The following is an 18591-nucleotide window of genomic DNA, read 5'->3' as shown; positions in this document are numbered from 1 at the left end:
TTTAATACATGACATATATAGTACTTCAAGAGGATCAAGTTTGGTAATCTCAAAGTTATTTTAAAATTGTCAGTTTTTAGTTTAATTAGTGCATACAACTATACAACATTTTTAGCATCTCAAGGGGTCCCCAAGTGGGGTAAATCCCCAAATCAATTTAAATTACTGACTATGTTTAATAGTACATATCATATACCAGCATTTCTAGAGTACTCAACTGGAAGAAAAAGGCCAAGGAATGGTCATCCCATGACACAATGTTGCGTCACATAGAAGTCTACAGCCAAATTTGGGGAAGTTTAACTTCAGTTAGGCAAGACTGATGAAATTTATCACAACTTCCCCTGAAACTTAAAACAAAACAAACAGAAAAAAATCCAAAACAAACAAGAGATTCAAGTGGGACTAAGATTGCTCATTTAACTGATATAACCAAATAACCAATGAATGCAAATGACCCTGAAATGCCAGTTAATAGATGTTGTTTGTTTTTTTTAAATTCCAAATTTATTGATGTATAAAAAGAGTTATTTCATGATTTCTACATTAAAGTTAAAATGTCTCTAATAATAGAGTTATGCCTAGATTACTGAAAAGTGACAATGTAAATAAGACTATACCTAATAAATCAAAGACTGGGTGTGAAAATGAAATTTTTTAATTTAGTATGCAAGTCGTGTTTCATAGTATCTATTATAGGAAGGTATCATGCATAAGACACAGTTTAAATCTTGTCTTCTCTCCAAACAATATTTTCATGACCCATTTTTGTATCAGATTTGTTCTAGGTACCTGTGTATAGACAAACATCAACCAATCTATAGCATATTTTTGACTGACAGGTAGAGAAACTAGAATTTAGGGACACAAAGCACAAAAGATGGCATTAATATAAGGTTGATCAGTATATTGGCTTGTCATATTTTAAACAGGTCAATGGCAATCCTTTCCAGTGAACTATAAAAAGCTTGTAATGAGAATAGAACTCGTTCTCAAGATTTCTTATTTTCTTTCTATCACTAACTCATGATTGAATGAAAAGACCTTGACATGCATTTTTCATTATCTCTTTGACTGATTGCATGATAAGACCCTGGCATGCTTTTTTCATTGTCTCTTTGATTCACCAACAAGACCATTACCATCCCCGCATCAGAATATGAGTTGTTGATGATATCAAACAGTGAACAAGCCACACTAATCATCAAAATTCTACCTAGGGATGACAGGTAAGACTTAGTGATTTTTCTCAATGAAAACTTGCTTACTTTAAGATTGCAGAATACATGATACTTAACAAAAATTACTGATGAAAAAGTTATTTTATTTTCCACTGTAACTTAATGATGAATATTAACATGATGAAATGGCTAAAAATACAATAAGAAAGCCAACTCAGGTACATCTAAATATAGATGAAGCATAATTTAATAGCAGCTAATACTGAGCAGTGTGTTTATCTTTGGATATGAATAAATGATACATTATGAGTCTGATAAAGGTACACATTAAAGCTGCTATGTGGTCTTTACAATTTTTTAAACAACTATCAAAGTATAACTTTACATCATACTGTTGTTAGTGAGTCATGTATTTATTGTTTATGTATAACCAAAAGTGTTCCATGGGCTTTTAGGATGAATTTCACCTCTCTTGACAAATCTCATTAATTTAACATGGACTATTAAACGTTCTAATTTAATTTGATACATGAATCCCTCTGTACATGTTTCTCGGCCGACACACGATATCAATTCAACACTGAAAGTTGGCGAAAATTCATTTACTGAACATGATCATTAAATATACATGCATAAACATTTATTTATTTAGTACTCCTTGTTAATTCACACCAGTTTAATGTTTGATCTACACTCAACTATGCCCTCAATGTGCACTACCTATAATGTGGGAATCTTTGAGCATAAATACTTGAACTGGATTTAACATATGAAATGCCAAAGGTAACCTCATAAAGAGAATGAAAGGGAGGTAACTGTAACAGAAACATGATCATGCCATAACAGCAAATTTCTTGGCCAAGAGAACTTCATCAATGCAAATATCCAAATCTTCCTGTGAAGTATCCACCAGACGAAGTGAAACAGCTCCATCATCATTGTTGTTTGAAACAACAAGACCCACTAGGTCCTTGTCAAATGCCAACTCAAAACATTTCAACTTTGCTCCTTCTGACCAAGACTGTCCCATGGGCTTTATTCCTGAAATAGTAATACAACTGTTAAATAATACTTCTCAAATGAAACAGATCAAATAAGAGATTTCAGTAAATTTAAGAGATGTTGGAAAATCTTCAGCAATGTAAAGGAATAACCATTAGATTTCCCCGAGTTTCACTGCATATAGGCCTGTTTGATAAGGGTTGTTACTGCCCTGAAAACATGCTCCCTTGAAGAGCTCTTAAGTGAATTGAAAACAGAAACCGTATGCATGAATTTCCAGCAAGCAATAACCCCTTATGATTGCATCAACTTGAGTGCTTAAATTGACATAAAAGACTGAATTTATATTATTATCATTAAAATTCAACCCATCACACATAAATTCTCCTATTTAAAGCATTATTATTATTATTATTATTATTATTATAAATCCTCCATACACATATTTATGTATATTTGTTGCTTGCTTGGTAATCTGAGATATGTAAATAATCAGGTTTTTTTTGTGAGATATATTTTGCTTAGATGAAGATGAATATGAATTAGATTTTTCTAGAGATGACACATTAGACAAAAAGCAAATTATCAGTTCTGTCTGATATGTAATAAGAAGGTGCTTTTTAAAAATATCATATACATGTATATTTATGTACCTATATATGTGTACATATATACATGTATATATATATATAAATATATATGTATATATGTGTGCATATATATATGAATATAGGCAACACATATATATATGCATATATGTATATATCTACATATATATGTATACATTTATGTATGCATATATATATATATATAGAGAGAGAGAGAGAGAGAGAAGAGATATATATTTAATTGAACAGATGCTTTATTCTGAATCACATATTTGTGGTAAACATTGAAATTAAATCCTCTTTATATTATTTATTAATATTAAGAATTGTTTGGATAATGTTTGTGATGAGATTAAGTTACAACATATACTCTAATTTCATTATAAGTACTAAATTTAACTTAGTCACATCTATAACGTCAACATCTCATGGCGACAGTTATAGTTTGGTTCAGCTTAGCTATTTCAATCTCATTGTATCCTTTTCTTAACTGAATAACAAATTTTGTGGCTTACTTCCATTTTTTTCTAAAGAAAGGCGTGTACACTCTACTGTCACATATGCTCACTTATACAACTGTTTCTCCCACCCATCCAACCCTCTCTCTCTCTCTCTCTCTCCCCCTCTCTCTCTCTCTCTCTCTCTCCCCCTCTCTCTCGCTCTCTCACTCTCACAAACACACATACACTTTTAAGGATTACTGGTCCTTCTATGTATGATGCATTAGATTACATGTAATTAGATTTTTATGATTGCATTTCTGGATTTTGTAAAGTACAATGAACCATAAACTGATCACTCTGTGTAAGTATTGCTAAATTCTGCCATTTATCAGCCCTTTCAAGTAAATCTGAATAAAGTCATGACATTAATTGTATTTGAAATAAGAAAAAAGTAATTAGTTCATATAAAAATAATGTTTTTATCAACGTTTATTTTTGCTGTTTATTACAAAACTACAAGTCATCACTTCCACATATACAGCTATGATTTCACAGTGTGTCCCGTAAAGGTTCATTCACAGCTTTATTTGACAACTTTACTACATAGATTTGATCACCAGAAGAGCCTTTCATCATGGGTAAATTAGGGGAATTAATAAGTCAAGGGACATAACAACTGTTATCTAACATGCCTATACCTATCTACCCCCTCCCCAAACAGTGACTCAGGCTCATGCTGTAAAATTCATCAAATATAAGCTAGTGTACCTTCCAATGGTTTAGGAGGAAACATGGCAATGGATACATGGATAGATAGATGGATGAAGGGAGATTATTACAATGGTAATGGATACATGGATAGATAGATGGATGAATGATGGAAGATTATTACAACTGGAGGAAACATGGTAATGGATAGATGGATAGATAGATGGATGAAGGGAGATTATTACAATGGTAATGGATACATGGATAGATAGATGGATGAAGGGAGATTATTACAATGGTAATGAATACATGGATAGATGGATGAAGGGAGATTATTACAATGGTAATGGATACATGGATAGATAGATAGATGAAAGGAGATTATTACAATGGCAATGTATACATGGATAGATAGATGGATGAAAGGAGATTATTACAATGGTAATGGATACATGGATAGATGGATGCAGGGAGATTATTACAATGGTAATGGATACATGGATAGATAGAAGGATTAAGGGAGATTATTACAATGGTAATGGATACATGGATAGATAGATGGATGAAGGGAGATTATTACAATGGTAATGGATACATGGATAGATAGATGGATGAATGATGGGAAATTATTACAATGGTAATGGATACATGGATAGATAGAAGGATGCAGGGAGATTATTACAATGGTAATGGATACATGGATAGATAGATGGATGAAGGGAGATTATTACAATGGTAATGGATACATGGATAGATAGATAGATGAAGGGAGATTATTACAATGGTAATGGAAACATGGATAGATAGATGGATGAAGGGAGATTATTACAATGGTAATGGATACATGGATAGATAAATGGATGAAGGGAGATTATTACAATGGTAATGGATACATGGATAGATAGATGGATGAATGATGGGAGATTATTACAACTGGAGGAAACATGGTAATGGATAGATGGATAGATAGATGTATGAAGGGAGATTATTACAATGGTAATGGATACATGGATAGATAGATGGATGCAGGGAGATTATTACAATGGTAATGGATACATGGATAGATAGATGGATGAAGGGAGATTATTACAATGGTAATGGAAACATGGATAGATAGATGGATGAAGGGAGATTATTACAATGGTAATGGATACATGGATAGATAAATGGATGAAGGGAGATTATTACAATGGTAATGGATACATGGATAGATAGATGGATGAAGGGAGATTATTACAATGGTAATGAATACATGGATAGATAGATGGATGAAGGGAGATTATTACAATGGTAATGGATACATGGATATATAGATAGATGAAAGGAGATTATTACAATGGTAATGTATACATGGATAGATAGATGGATGAAGGGAGATTATTACAATGGTAATGGATACATGGATAGATAGATAGATGAAAGGAGATTATTACAATGGTAATGTATACATGGATAGATAGATGGATGAAAGGAGATTATTACAATGGTAATGGATACATGGATAGATGGATGCAGGGAGATTATTACAATGGTAATGGATACATGGATAGATAGAAGGATTAAGGGAGATTATTACAATGGTAATGGATACATGGATAGATAGATGGATGAAGGGAGATTATTACAATGGTAACGGATACATGGATAGATAGATGGATGAATGATGGGAAATTATTACAATGGTAATGGATACATGGATAGATAGAAGGATGCAGGGAGATTATTACAATGGTAATGGATACATGGATAGATAGATGGATGAAAGGAGATTATTACAATGGTAATGGATACATGGATAGATAGATAGATGAAGGGAGATTATTACAATGGTAATGGAAACATGGATAGATAGATGGATGAAGGGAGATTATTACAATGGTAATGGATACATGGTTAGATAAATGGATGAAGGGAGATTATTACAATGGTAATGGATACATGGATAGATAGATGGATGAATGATGGGAGATTATTACAACTGGAGGAAACATGGTAATGGATAGATGGATAGATAGATGGATGAAGGGAGATTATTACAATGGTAATGGATACATGGATAGATAGATGGATGCAGGGAGATTATTACAATGGTAATGGATACATGGATAGATAGATGGATGAAGGGAGATTATTACAATGGTAATTGAAACATGGATAGATAGATGGATGAAGGGAGATTATTACAATGGTAATGGATACATGGATAGATAAATGGATGAAGGGAGATTATTACAATGGTAATGGATACATGGATAGATAGATGGATGAAGGGAGATTATTACAATGGTAATGGATACATGGATATATAGACAGATGAAGGGAGATTATTACAATGGTAATGGATACATGGATAGATAGATGGATGAAGGGAGATTATTAAAATTGGAATTATAAGAAGCACTTGACTATTTGAGGAAGATAATTTTGTATACAAAACAAGATATGTGAATCAATTTGTGCAATGAAAATGTTTAGCTCTGCCAAAGCATTAAATTACTCTATGATAAGGAAGCATTTCGGCTGATGATAACATACTGAGAACACCCTGATGTCCCCTCCCACTTTACATCAGAGCCAATTTCATGGATCATACTCACTTTGATGACAAAGCTGGAATTTCTTACTTTAAATACTTGACAGTTATAAGAAATTTTCCATAAAATATGTTAGTGCAAAGTATAAATTCATAAGATTCACATTCTTTCAAGCTAACTCAGCTTAAGATTTTATTAATTAACTTTCCTGAATGACAATGCATTATCAGTTTACATGGAACTGAACAAAAGTACAATGGTAACAGTAGTTTTGATCTCTTTGGTAAATTATAACAGAGTTATACAATGGTACCAGTAGTTTTGACTCCTTTGGTAAATAATAACTGTGCTATACAATGGCACCAGTAGTTCTGACTGCTTTATGACTGTGTTACACAACAGTAGTGGTATTTTTTTACTCCTTGACATAATCATAACTATGTTATAAAACAGTAATGGTAGTTTTGACACATTTTCTAAATCATAAACATGTTATACAATGGTATTGGCTCTTTAGACCTCTATGCTAAATCATAAACAAGTTATTGGTACTGGCAGTGTTGACCCATTTGCTAAATCATAAACATGTTATACAATGGTATTGGCTTTTTAGACCTCTATACTAAATCATAAACAAGTTATACAATGGTACTGGCTGTGATGACCCTTTTTCTAAATCATAAACATATTATAAAACAGCAAGGGTAGTTTTGACCCCATTGCTAAATCAAAAACATGTTATATAATGGTACTGGCTTTTCTGACTGGCCTTTGCTAAATCATAAAAATGTTATACAATGGTACCGGCTCTTTTGACCTCTTTGCCAAAATATAAACATGTTATATAATGGTAAGATACAACCTTTATATTATTAGCATTTTTTAAATATTATTTTACTTTTATGCAAATAAAATATTAAAAAATGAGAATAATTTAAACTAGAAGTCAATGTCTGCCTCAATTTAGCATCATGTACTTAAATTTTGAGTTCTTCAATTTTTTTAATATCCATTCTGTAAAGATGTAATTGTTATTTGTATTATTCTATATCTGCTGCTATTTTATGTTCTAATTAACTGGAATTCATTTGTTTAATTCTTTATTTACATTTGTATGGTTGCCATGGGGTGGTTCCTTGACAAATGACCAGTTAATGACAGCCAATTAAAGTTAATGAAAAAGCTCCAGTGCTTACTGATTATTAATATACTGAATAATTCTGTCACCATGGGTAAAACACCGACTCTTGAATATTCATATAATGTTAACCCTTACAAATGCAGACACAACACCATCCAACATAATGAAAATGATGACAAATAAATTTCATTATCACTGTTAATTTTTCATTCATTTTTCATATTACTTTCTTGTGGCATTCTGCAAATATATGGCTGTTCAATATATTACTCTTTGTAAATGTATCATGATGTCTGGTTTGGAATCAAAATGTAACAAAATCTTTTTGCGCCATTCCACACTTTTGCTTTTGTCAATATCTCCCTCTCCTTCTCTCCCATTCTCTATAGTTGTGCCCATGTTACCTCCTAATCTGGCAGTGAATGCTTGCATTGGCATTTTCCAGAATACCCGTGGAAGGGGCTGTAACTCTTCCAGAGACATTACAGAGCATTCTCCCATATCAACCAAGTACACAGAGAACTGCTGGTACAACAAAAATAATTAATAAACAAACAAATTAATAAACAAATAAATAAAAAACAGCATATATACACAAAGCAATATTGAATCAAAGTACTGAGAATACTGATGTGATTTAATATCAAGATCAGATGGAGGAACAGATTTCCAAAGATATTGCTATTTAGGGACCATATTCAGATTCAAAAGTATTTTCTACCATTGTTTCAAGTATTACCATCAGTGGAATATTTAGATGTGATAACAATCTGGGATAATCATTTTATTTTAAATCTGAGTTTCCTTCCTTGGCATATACACTTACATGAAAGGCCACTGGGTGTGTATTTTGCATTGGGGAGTGAAACATCAGTGAAATAGATGCAAGCCAAAAATCTGATCAAACACTTCTTTCATAGCAAGAACAATAACTCTGCCATCTTCTCAATACTGTTTATCATTTTACTAGTTATCAAGGTTGACAAATGTGCTTAAATCTGTATTTATTTCCAACACATTTTAACCTTGTACATCTTGGTTGATGATAAACACAAATATTTATGTATTACCTGCACAGTTCTTGCCTGATTAGCTTGTTAATTCACAATTATGTCCAAACTAGAGGATAAGGAGAGATGAAGACAGAAAAGTTAATTAATTGCCAAACCTGCTGTTGTACTTCTGAAGACATGGCATGCCTTGTTAAATTTTGTCTTAGTTATAATGGCATAAATGTACAGTTGTAGAGGTACTGCTCAATATATTGTCTTAGACAGTATTAAAACAATAACTTGAAAAATAAAACCTGGAAAAGGATTAAGTAAAGAAAGAATGACTTACCAGTCTGTTGCCAACAAACTGCTGAACAGTGACCCTGTACCAAATTCCACTGGCGTTACCAGCATACAAGTGATCCAAGGTAATCTCATCTTCTTTCATAATCTGGATATAATTATAAAACCATATCTGGATTATTTCAGGCATGTACCATGAATCTTGACTTATTCAAAGGTTTTGTTTCAAACTCTGTAAAGTGTAAGCCTAAGTACTGTCCAGTAATAAGTGTATATATATATATATATATATATATATATATATATATATATATATATATATATATATAGTTTAATTAGAACTTGTGCTTCAAGTAAAATTTTTAGTATACATCAGTCCTTGTGCTCCTTTGTACTAAAATGCATGGATAAAATAAGATGTATTTTCAGGGGGATTGCAATTTTAACAGGAAAGTTTGCTACATTTAATTATAAGTATACATTTGCATTTATGTGTTTTACATATAGTATTCATCCAGATAAATCAAAACTGTTCTTAAAACTGAAATCACATAGAACTACTGAGACTAAAGTGCAGCTTGTTCACACAAGTATTTTGATAGAAGTTTGACATAATGACTAATTGATGTAATTAAGCATTAAATCCAATTTTCACAAATCATTTATTTTTTCTTGTGATTTCATTCATAATATTATTCTCTATGTTCTCTCTATTGTTAAGGAGCTCAAATCACATACAGATGTAATGCCATGAATGGAAAGACAATATGCAAAACACTGTATAAGTATACATAACTATTAATTTAATGTAGAGATTGGAAAAGACAGATAAGAGACACTGTATAAGAACCCATTCATATTAATTTAATGAAGTGAATGGAAAAGACAGATAAAAGACACTGTATACAGACCCATTCATATTAATTTAATGAAGTGAATGGAAAAGACAGATAAAAGAAACTGTATACAGACCCATTCATATTAATTTAATGAAGGAAATGGAAAAGACAGATACCATATACTGTATAAACACCATACATATTAATTTAATGCAGAGAATAGAAAAGAAAGATACCACACTCTGTACATACTGATTTAATGCAGCGAGTGGAAAAGACAGGTAATATTGGATACTCTACACACACATTAATGCAGCAAATGGAAAAGAGAGGGATACCATATACTGTATAGACATATACATATTGATATGAATCAGTAAATGTAAAGACAATTACCAGTCACTGTATACAAACCCATATTCATTTAATGCAGTGCATGGTAAAGACATATACTAAATACTGTATAACATCCATACATAGAGGTCTCAGAAATGCTAAATGGAAAAGACAGATGCCAGATAATGTATATATACCCCACCCAACCTAACCTCCCACTTTATCTCCCTTGTTTGGCATCAATTTGTTTGTATTCAAAAGTATAATCCCTCTAGGATGGCCATTCATGTAATGTGGCTGGTATATTAGTGCAAAAGCTGTCAAATCTGCCTATCTATAATGGAGTTAACATGTGGAAATCTTTAAATATTTGCTGACTTTTAAATTCAACACATTTTCATTTATTCCAACATGCCTACAAAATAAATGACTTTACTCCATGCATAGAGGTAGGTAATCTAATAATGTTTACTATCTACAAAATAAATAACTTTACTCCATGCAGAGAGGTAGGTAATCTAATAATGTTTTCCATGCCTACAAAATAAATAACTTTACTCCATGCAGAGAGGTAGGTAATCTAATAATGTTTACAGTTGTGTGTTCCTGAGCTGATATGTGTGTGATCTGGACTTTTAATGTTGCTCTAACAATGTTTCAGTCATATCACTATGATGTCTGCAGTGTGGCAGTTTACATTAATGTACAGCACTGGAACATCGTGCTGCAGAAATGTAGCATGATGTCCCACCCAGGCACATTATCCAGACACCAGGTCGACGAGTCCTAACACTAATCTCTTAATGCCAAGCACCTAGCGATGTAGTTGTTAGTACTTTTTGTATAAGCCTTTGGTATGACTTAGCTGAGGTTCGAATCTGTGACCTCCTGCATCCAAGGCAGATGCTCTAACCATTAGATCACCAGAGCCATCACTTAGAAGAAAGCAGATGCTAAATGATGAGAAGTTCAATACTGCTCAGCTCAAGCCAATGTAACATCTAAGGTTGTAATGTCTGCCAAAATATTTAAACATCTTTATAATAACATCTAAGGCTGTAACGTCTGCCAAAATATTTAAACATCTTTATAATAACATCTAAGGCTGTAACGTCTGCCAAAATATTTAAACATCTTTATAATAACATCTAAGGTTGTAATGTCTGCCAAAATATTTAAACATCTTTATAATAACACCTAAGGCTGTAATGTCTGCCAAAATATTTAAACATCTTTATAATAACATCTAAGGCTGTAACGTCTGCCAAAATATTTAAACATCTTTATAATAACATCTAAGACTGTAATGTCTGCCAAAATATTTAAACATCTTTATAATAACATCTAAGGCTGTAACGTCTGCCAAAATATTTAAACATCTTTATAATAACACCTAAGGCTGTAATGTCTGCCAAAATATTTAAACATCTTTATAATAACATCTAAGGCTGTAACGTCTGCCAAAATATTTAAACATCTTTATAATAACATCTAAGGCTGTAATGTCTGCCAAAATATTTAAACATCTTTATAATAACATCTAAGGTTGTAATGTCTGCCAAAATATTTAAATATCTTTATAATAACATCTAAGGCTGTAACGTCTGTCAAAATATTTAAACATCTTTATAATAACATCTAAGGTTGTAATGTCTGCCAAAATATTTAAACATCTTTATAATAACATCTAAGGCTGTAATGTCTGCCAAAATATTTAAACATCTTTATAATAACATCTAAGGCTGTAACGTCTGCCAAAATATTTAAACATCTTTATAATAACATCTAAGGTTGTAATGTCTGCCAAAATATTTAAACATCTTTATAATAACACCTAAGGCTGTAATGTCTGCCAAAATATTCAAACATCTTTATAATAACATCTAAGGCTGTAACGTCTGCCAAAATATTTAAACATCTTTATAATAACATCTAAGGTTGTAATGTCTGCCAAAATATTTAAATATCTTTATAATAACATCTAAGGCTGTACCGTCTGTCAAAATATTTAAACATCTTTATAATAACATCTAAGGTTGTAATGTCTGCCAAAATATTTAAACATCTTTATAATAACATCTAAGGCTGTAATGTCTGCCAAAATATTTAAACATCTTTATAATAACATCTAAGGTTGTAATGTCTGCCAAAATATTTAAACATGTTAAATAACAGAACAATGATATTGTTTCATGGAAAGAATAAGAGGTTCGACCTTTATCCACTATGTTTACTAAACAGCTAACAGCCAATATAGTGTACATCATGCTGTACCTCACTCAACTTGTGATTATTTAATTTAATGAATGTCCTTTGCCTCTTTATATAGTGGGATTCAGTTTGTAAGATATGCCTTTGTTGAATATATCTGGCACTTGCAGTACAATATCCTTAAAACTGTACAGATATTGTTTATATAAAATAAAAAATTGTGTGGGGGGGGTCAATATATGTGGATGTTGAAAAATTCTGCCTGGACATACACATGGAATGCTTTCATAAGATCTACAATGACTAAGAAACCATGCAGTGGTTGATACCTTGAAATAGTGTTTCTTATAAAACAAAATGCTATTAATCAAGGTTGTTTAAAGGTAACTATGATAGTTTAAAGCAATTTTCACCAGTATTATAAGTAAATCAAACTGATGTGAACTGTTTTGAAATCCACACTATAACTAATTCTTTTTCCTAGTGAAGCCCCATTCAATTTGAAAATTATAAATAGATACTTGAACAAAGAATTTAAGAAAAAAATCCAAAAAAAGCCATATGCATGTTCACTTAACGTACTTTATTACCAGGTTCGTAAATGTTTACAAGCCATATACTAAACTAATCCATTTGCACAGTAAATTGCAGTGAACTAAACCAATCCATCTACACAGTAAATTGTGCAAACTTATTTTGACACCAAAAGGTAACCATTATGGCTTCACCCTCATAGATTACAAAAAGAACTGCCAGATGAAAACGAGTCATGCATGTGTCAAGCTCACTCCATTTTGAAAACATTTAGCGTGTTTAGTGATTTTTAATGTAGCTTTAACAGTTTGAGTCATATCACTATCATGTCTGCAGTGTGGCAGTTTATAGTTAGGTCTATCACTAGGGCATCATGACTCAAACATGTCGCATCATGTCCCACCTTTCAAATAATTACCATGGTATTGATGGGGGAGGGAAGTCAATATTACCAATGTGTCACTTGTTGTTTATTTGTAGATGGCAAGTTTCATCATCTTTTTCTTGTCAAATAAAAAAGAAATATACCTGTGCCTGCAGCAGTTGTCTCAGATGAATTCTCAGTGTAAAGAATAATAAGGTAAATGACTAATAATTACTGACAAAGCATGAAATTTAAAATAACTTGCATACAGTAATGTTTTGCATTGATTTTTCCCACTTGTATCCATATGTGTAATTGTACAGCAAAAGTATCAATGCATCAATATATCATTGAATTATTTCACCCCTACTGATTTTACTGGCAAGGTGGTTTCACCCCATGATTGATGATTATTCATAATTATGTTAAACAACATTAAGTTTAATCACCACTCTGGTGGCTTAGTGGTTAGAGCATCCACCTTGGATGTGGGGGGTCATGGGTTCAATCCCTGGCCAAGTCATAGCAAAGACTTACAAAAATGGTACTAACAGCTGTCTCGCTTGGCGCTCAGCATTAAGAGGTTTAAAATTGTTAGGACTGGTTGGCCTGGTGTCAGGATAATGTGACTGGGTGGGACATCATGCTACATGTCTGTGGCATGATGTCCAGTGCTAAACATCACTATAAACTGCCACACTGCAGACATCGTAGCAATTATGACTGAATTTTTTTTAAAACCATGTTAAAATCCAAATCACACACACACAAATTTTAATCACACTGATTATATAACGTGTTTGTGATTTATAAATGACAACAAAATATTTAGCATTTAAAAATCAGTTATACCTTTCATACTTTATCTCCAATTGCTACAATTTTTGTAATCCACTCCTGAAAGGCCACCCCTCTAAGAAGGCCACTTTCCTCCTGTAGACAGTCTGGTCTTAAAGAGGGAAAATACTGTATTCCAATCTAATCGATTTCAAAGACAAATCATTTTCTACTGGTATATATATCTACTTACTCCCAATCATTCAGTAGCCCTTGTTTAGCACTATTTTTTAGTCTTGAAAAGTGCATTCCACGGTCAAGAAAGTTGACAGGTATGCCAGAGTAAATATTATTGCATATCAGAAGTTTCATTAAAGTTAGAACACATAAAATTAAGAGGATGGAGTGAAGTAAGTTCCATTAAAGTCAATACTTACAAATTGTGGAGGTGGATTGAAGTATTCTAACATGTCCTGAAGAAGCTGGGTTAAATGATCCATCTGTTTATATGGAATACACTGCAATGGGAGACAACATATCTTGTTATGCCCTTGATCATTCAACAGCTTGACCTTGACATGACCTCTTGATCATGGCCTTTGATATTTTGGGTCAAGTCAGTCACTTGCAATATTGGTATTTCTTACTTATAAGTAAACCAATTTCATGATAGATTGTAGAATCTGATGACAATGGGTGATAAAGCAAAGTTCAATCGCACATATGTCTTTATCAAAAGGTTAGTGAAGTCATTCACAGTTTTCCAAAGAAAAATGAAATGGTGGTGGTTATGAAATTATTAAATTTAACATAAAATGACCAATATTTGAAATGGATTGCTATTAGACAAAAGATGTGATGGCCTGTTCATTTATATATTATTTTATTAATTGTGATATTAAATATTTGTTACCTGATAAAAGCAAGAATTTCCTGAGAAAATTAGGTATCTAATGATTGAATCAATTGGTTGATGTCAAATTTGTTTAATTAATAGCCATGGCTCAGATTGATGCATAATATTTACCTAGAAGTAATACAATGTGTACTATTTATTTATTGTGATACATGTACATTATACAACTACATGAGGAATGATACAAGCCTCTGTAATTGATACCAGCAAAATCACTTCTGCTTGCAAATGAGTCTACAGGTCTTCTTTTGCTATTTTTTGAGCTCACAATATACTAGATTTCCATTTAGGTAAATTTTCAAGTCCTTTCTGTTCTACTCTCATGAGCCTTGAAACAAAAATGCAATGTTTTCTGGTTTGAAAGACACTCACTTTACAACATGAGTACTGTAATTGGCACAATATATACCCACCCCATACATAATAGTAATCTATGCTGGCAGCAAGTTGTGCATAACTGACTCTATGCATTATTGACTAATGAGTCTCAGTGACCTAGAACATCCATCAAAGTATGGGTCTTGAACTCAACTCATACACGCCAGCCCCTAAGAGGTACATGTATAATCATAATTATTGCTAGCATATGTGGCAAAAAAGTGTAAATTGGGTGTAAAAAGTGTAATCTATATATTACATGCCAGAATTACCACACATATGAAAAACAACCATTTTTGCTACTAACCTGGTTCTGCAGCTGGTCAAAATTCTTGTCACATAGGGAAAAATCCATATGGATTAGAACCAGAATACAAACACAAAGTATTCTGAAAAATTATTTATGTTCAGCACTCACTTTCACTGTGTGTTTATCTTTTGCTGAATCTTCCTGAACTTGAATTCTGTAATGAGCATGATCACGTGAAGAGAGCTGCATTACATTTCTTTCATATTTTTTTTAACGTTTGCAAAGCAGTGTTGATTAAAAATGTCCTTTCTTCCTGTTCTGACATGTTTTGAAGTTTGAAAAGATCCATCTACTCTAACATTTTCAATCATATAACACCCACAACTCACACCATAAAGCATTACTCTTAAAATCTGGTGCTATTTTCTTTAAAATCATAGACTATTCTGCCAACTAACTAGCTTATTTAAACAATGAATCTGTGAGGCAAAGTTCATACCTGAAGAAATGCATCTTTTTTCTTTGAAATGGGTTATGTACAGATGATGTAAATAGCAAATAAGGAAATTATTCTTAAGTTGTTCTTACAACACAGTCATCTGTTTAAGAATATTCTCAGATTTATAAGTAAAATTAAAGAAATGGTAATAAAAATGACAAAGCAACCTTTTATTGCTTTATTTTTATTTCTTAATGTGCCAAGAAAGTGTAATCGATACAAACAAGCATTGAGTGTAATACATAATTTGCTGGATGAAACACAATGATTACACCAGAAGCATATATGTTAACTTACAATGCAGAAACCATCATTTCCTCATTAGACTACCATGATCATGACTCACACCATCATAACTCGGGATATATATAGTTTTCTTTATTACTGTATATGCTTGCGCATTAGCTGAATAATTTAGGGGGGAAAAAAAGGCCTGGAAGAAGGGGGCTTATCCACAGACCTGTGTCTATACTTGACAGTTTGGAAGACTTTTTGTTGACTACTATAATAATAGCTGTAAATCTAGGGACACAAAAAAACAAATTGTTCAGTGTCCTAAGACTTATACGCGTGTAGAAAAAATCATTTTCATTGCCCTGACACTTATAAAACTGCTATAAAGTACCATGATTGATTTTGTTTTTATTTTGCATGTGCATATTTCCAGATTTCTCCAACATGAAATTAAATAAAGTTAAATACAGACTTCATAATTCATGGGCCTGTTGAGTTTGACCAAGAGACCAGGCTAAACTGTAATGTACAGTACTTACACAGTGCAAAGCATGCACAGTGTCACTTAAATCCTTATTTATTCCCAAACATATTAGATGCAGATTTTGCTTTATTCATTGTTTTGACCAAATTGCATTCATTCAGATAACATTTCAGCTAGTCCTAAATAGATGTTTCATTTACAGTGAATCAAACACTCACGAGTTACTCATTTTCAATGATATAAGTGATCCTACAATCTGAGGTAATAGTTATGAAAAGGTAAACATGTTTAATTGTACAAGGCACATAACCAGCATAACATGTTCACAAAGAATGGTAATAATTAAAGCTAAAATTATCATTATAGATCAGCTAAGATCAACATCAGTCTATTTTCATTTGGTGTTTTGGCTGAACAACATCATAACTTTCCACATAATGGAAAGCTTGATGCTTCGGCATCTCCTTTGTTAATAACTGGTGGACTGGCTAGTGTTAAGAGGGAATTTTGAGCATCAACTATACCAGTACATTGATGTGTAATTGCCTTTCATTCTATAATATTAGCACGATTACTGTATTTCTGTAAAACAAGGTGTAAGGCATACCTGTCAACTTTTCAAAATCCAAGAAGGGAGACTAAATAATACAATAGGGAGATTGGGGCCTAAACTCTGTTTTTTGTGGCATCTTTTAAGCTCTGCTTTCACTAAATATTGACTGATCTTCCGGGGTCCAATATGCATGAAATTTGCAAAGGACATGCCCTTTCTCTCTGGGATGTGCCTTACTTTCCTCCAGGACATACCCCATTTTCACATTCTTGTCAGCTGTGGCCAAACTGCACAATAGCTAAAGGTTGGTCTTAAATGAACAAGCAAGAAAGCCAGCATGACTAATTAAAAGTTAATCCATTATCAATGCAACTACTTTGTGAAAACAACTGGCCCTCCATCATAATTCAAAGTAACCATGTTCTACACTATGGTGTGTTAGGCACGCACCAGCAATCGATTGGCAAATAAAGAATGTCCATATTTTGTTTAACAAAAGGTGCCTAAATAGGCAGCCTCACGGTACTGTACATGTGGCAACTATTTTCCCCTCGTTGTATATCCAACCTCATTTCCCTATTGTCAACTAATGTAAGACATTTCATATGGTTTACTATAAACATTTTATATTCTGAATTAGTATTCTGAAGTCTGCTTAACTGAAGGGGCATATGCACCACCATCATAGTGAGCTTAACATAATTGGGAAACTGTTTATGCTAGTTTTGTACAACTTTCCACAGTTTAAAGGTAAAGTATCATGGATATATTTGCTACTAAATTCATGTAATATGGCGATACAGCATGCCATATTAGAGTTCATATACTAAAATTCAAATGGTTGATCTGCATCAAACAGCTGAGTTCAATCTAAAATAGAAATTGTTCCCACAACATTTGCAAACATAATCCAATATAGCTTGGTGCATTGATGCATTGTAAACACCTCAACTGCAAAAGCCAAGATTTTTAAACTTTGTATGTAATGTTAGTTTCTTATTAGGCATTCCATCTAGCCCAGCATCTGACATTGTTTTCTTCAAATTATTATCCATTATTTTGGTAAACAAATTCACTCAAATCATCATGTGGAAAAGGAAATATTAATGGATAGATGGGTGAATAGACAGACATGGTCAGAGCAATGTAATAATCGCCATGAAAAGGACAGCTCATAACAATGAAAATACAACATTTCAGTGACTCTGCATGCATGTCATTATGGAAGAAAGCCATCATCTTATTATTGGAAATGCTGAATCGGAGCATTGGTAAGCAATTTAGGTGTGTCACTGGAACAGTAC

At 32.5% G+C, this 18591-nt stretch overlaps 1 protein-coding gene across 1 annotated transcript; it reads right to left on the bottom strand.

The window, feature by feature from the left end:
- Nucleotides 1-963: 963 nt before the first annotated feature.
- On the bottom strand, nucleotides 964-15701 carry LOC149773997 (tudor domain-containing protein 7-like). Its single transcript, XM_089945907.1, has 5 exons — nucleotides 15575-15701; nucleotides 14411-14491; nucleotides 8959-9060; nucleotides 8022-8142; nucleotides 964-2222 (listed from the first exon to the last, which is right to left on the bottom strand). The coding sequence occupies exons 1-5, from the start codon at nucleotides 15620-15622 to the stop codon at nucleotides 2014-2016; spliced, it is 561 nt and encodes a 186-aa protein (XP_089802033.1). The 5' UTR covers nucleotides 15623-15701; the 3' UTR covers nucleotides 964-2013.
- Nucleotides 15702-18591: the final 2890 nt, after the last annotated feature.

Source organism: Sinohyriopsis cumingii, unplaced genomic scaffold, assembly GCF_028554795.1.
Source record: "Sinohyriopsis cumingii isolate HCF-2022 unplaced genomic scaffold, ASM2855479v2 utg000452l, whole genome shotgun sequence".
NCBI lineage: Eukaryota > Metazoa > Mollusca > Bivalvia > Unionida > Unionidae > Sinohyriopsis > Sinohyriopsis cumingii.
Note: the sequence above shows the minus strand (reverse complement) of the source record. Positions and strands in the feature narration are given on the sequence as shown.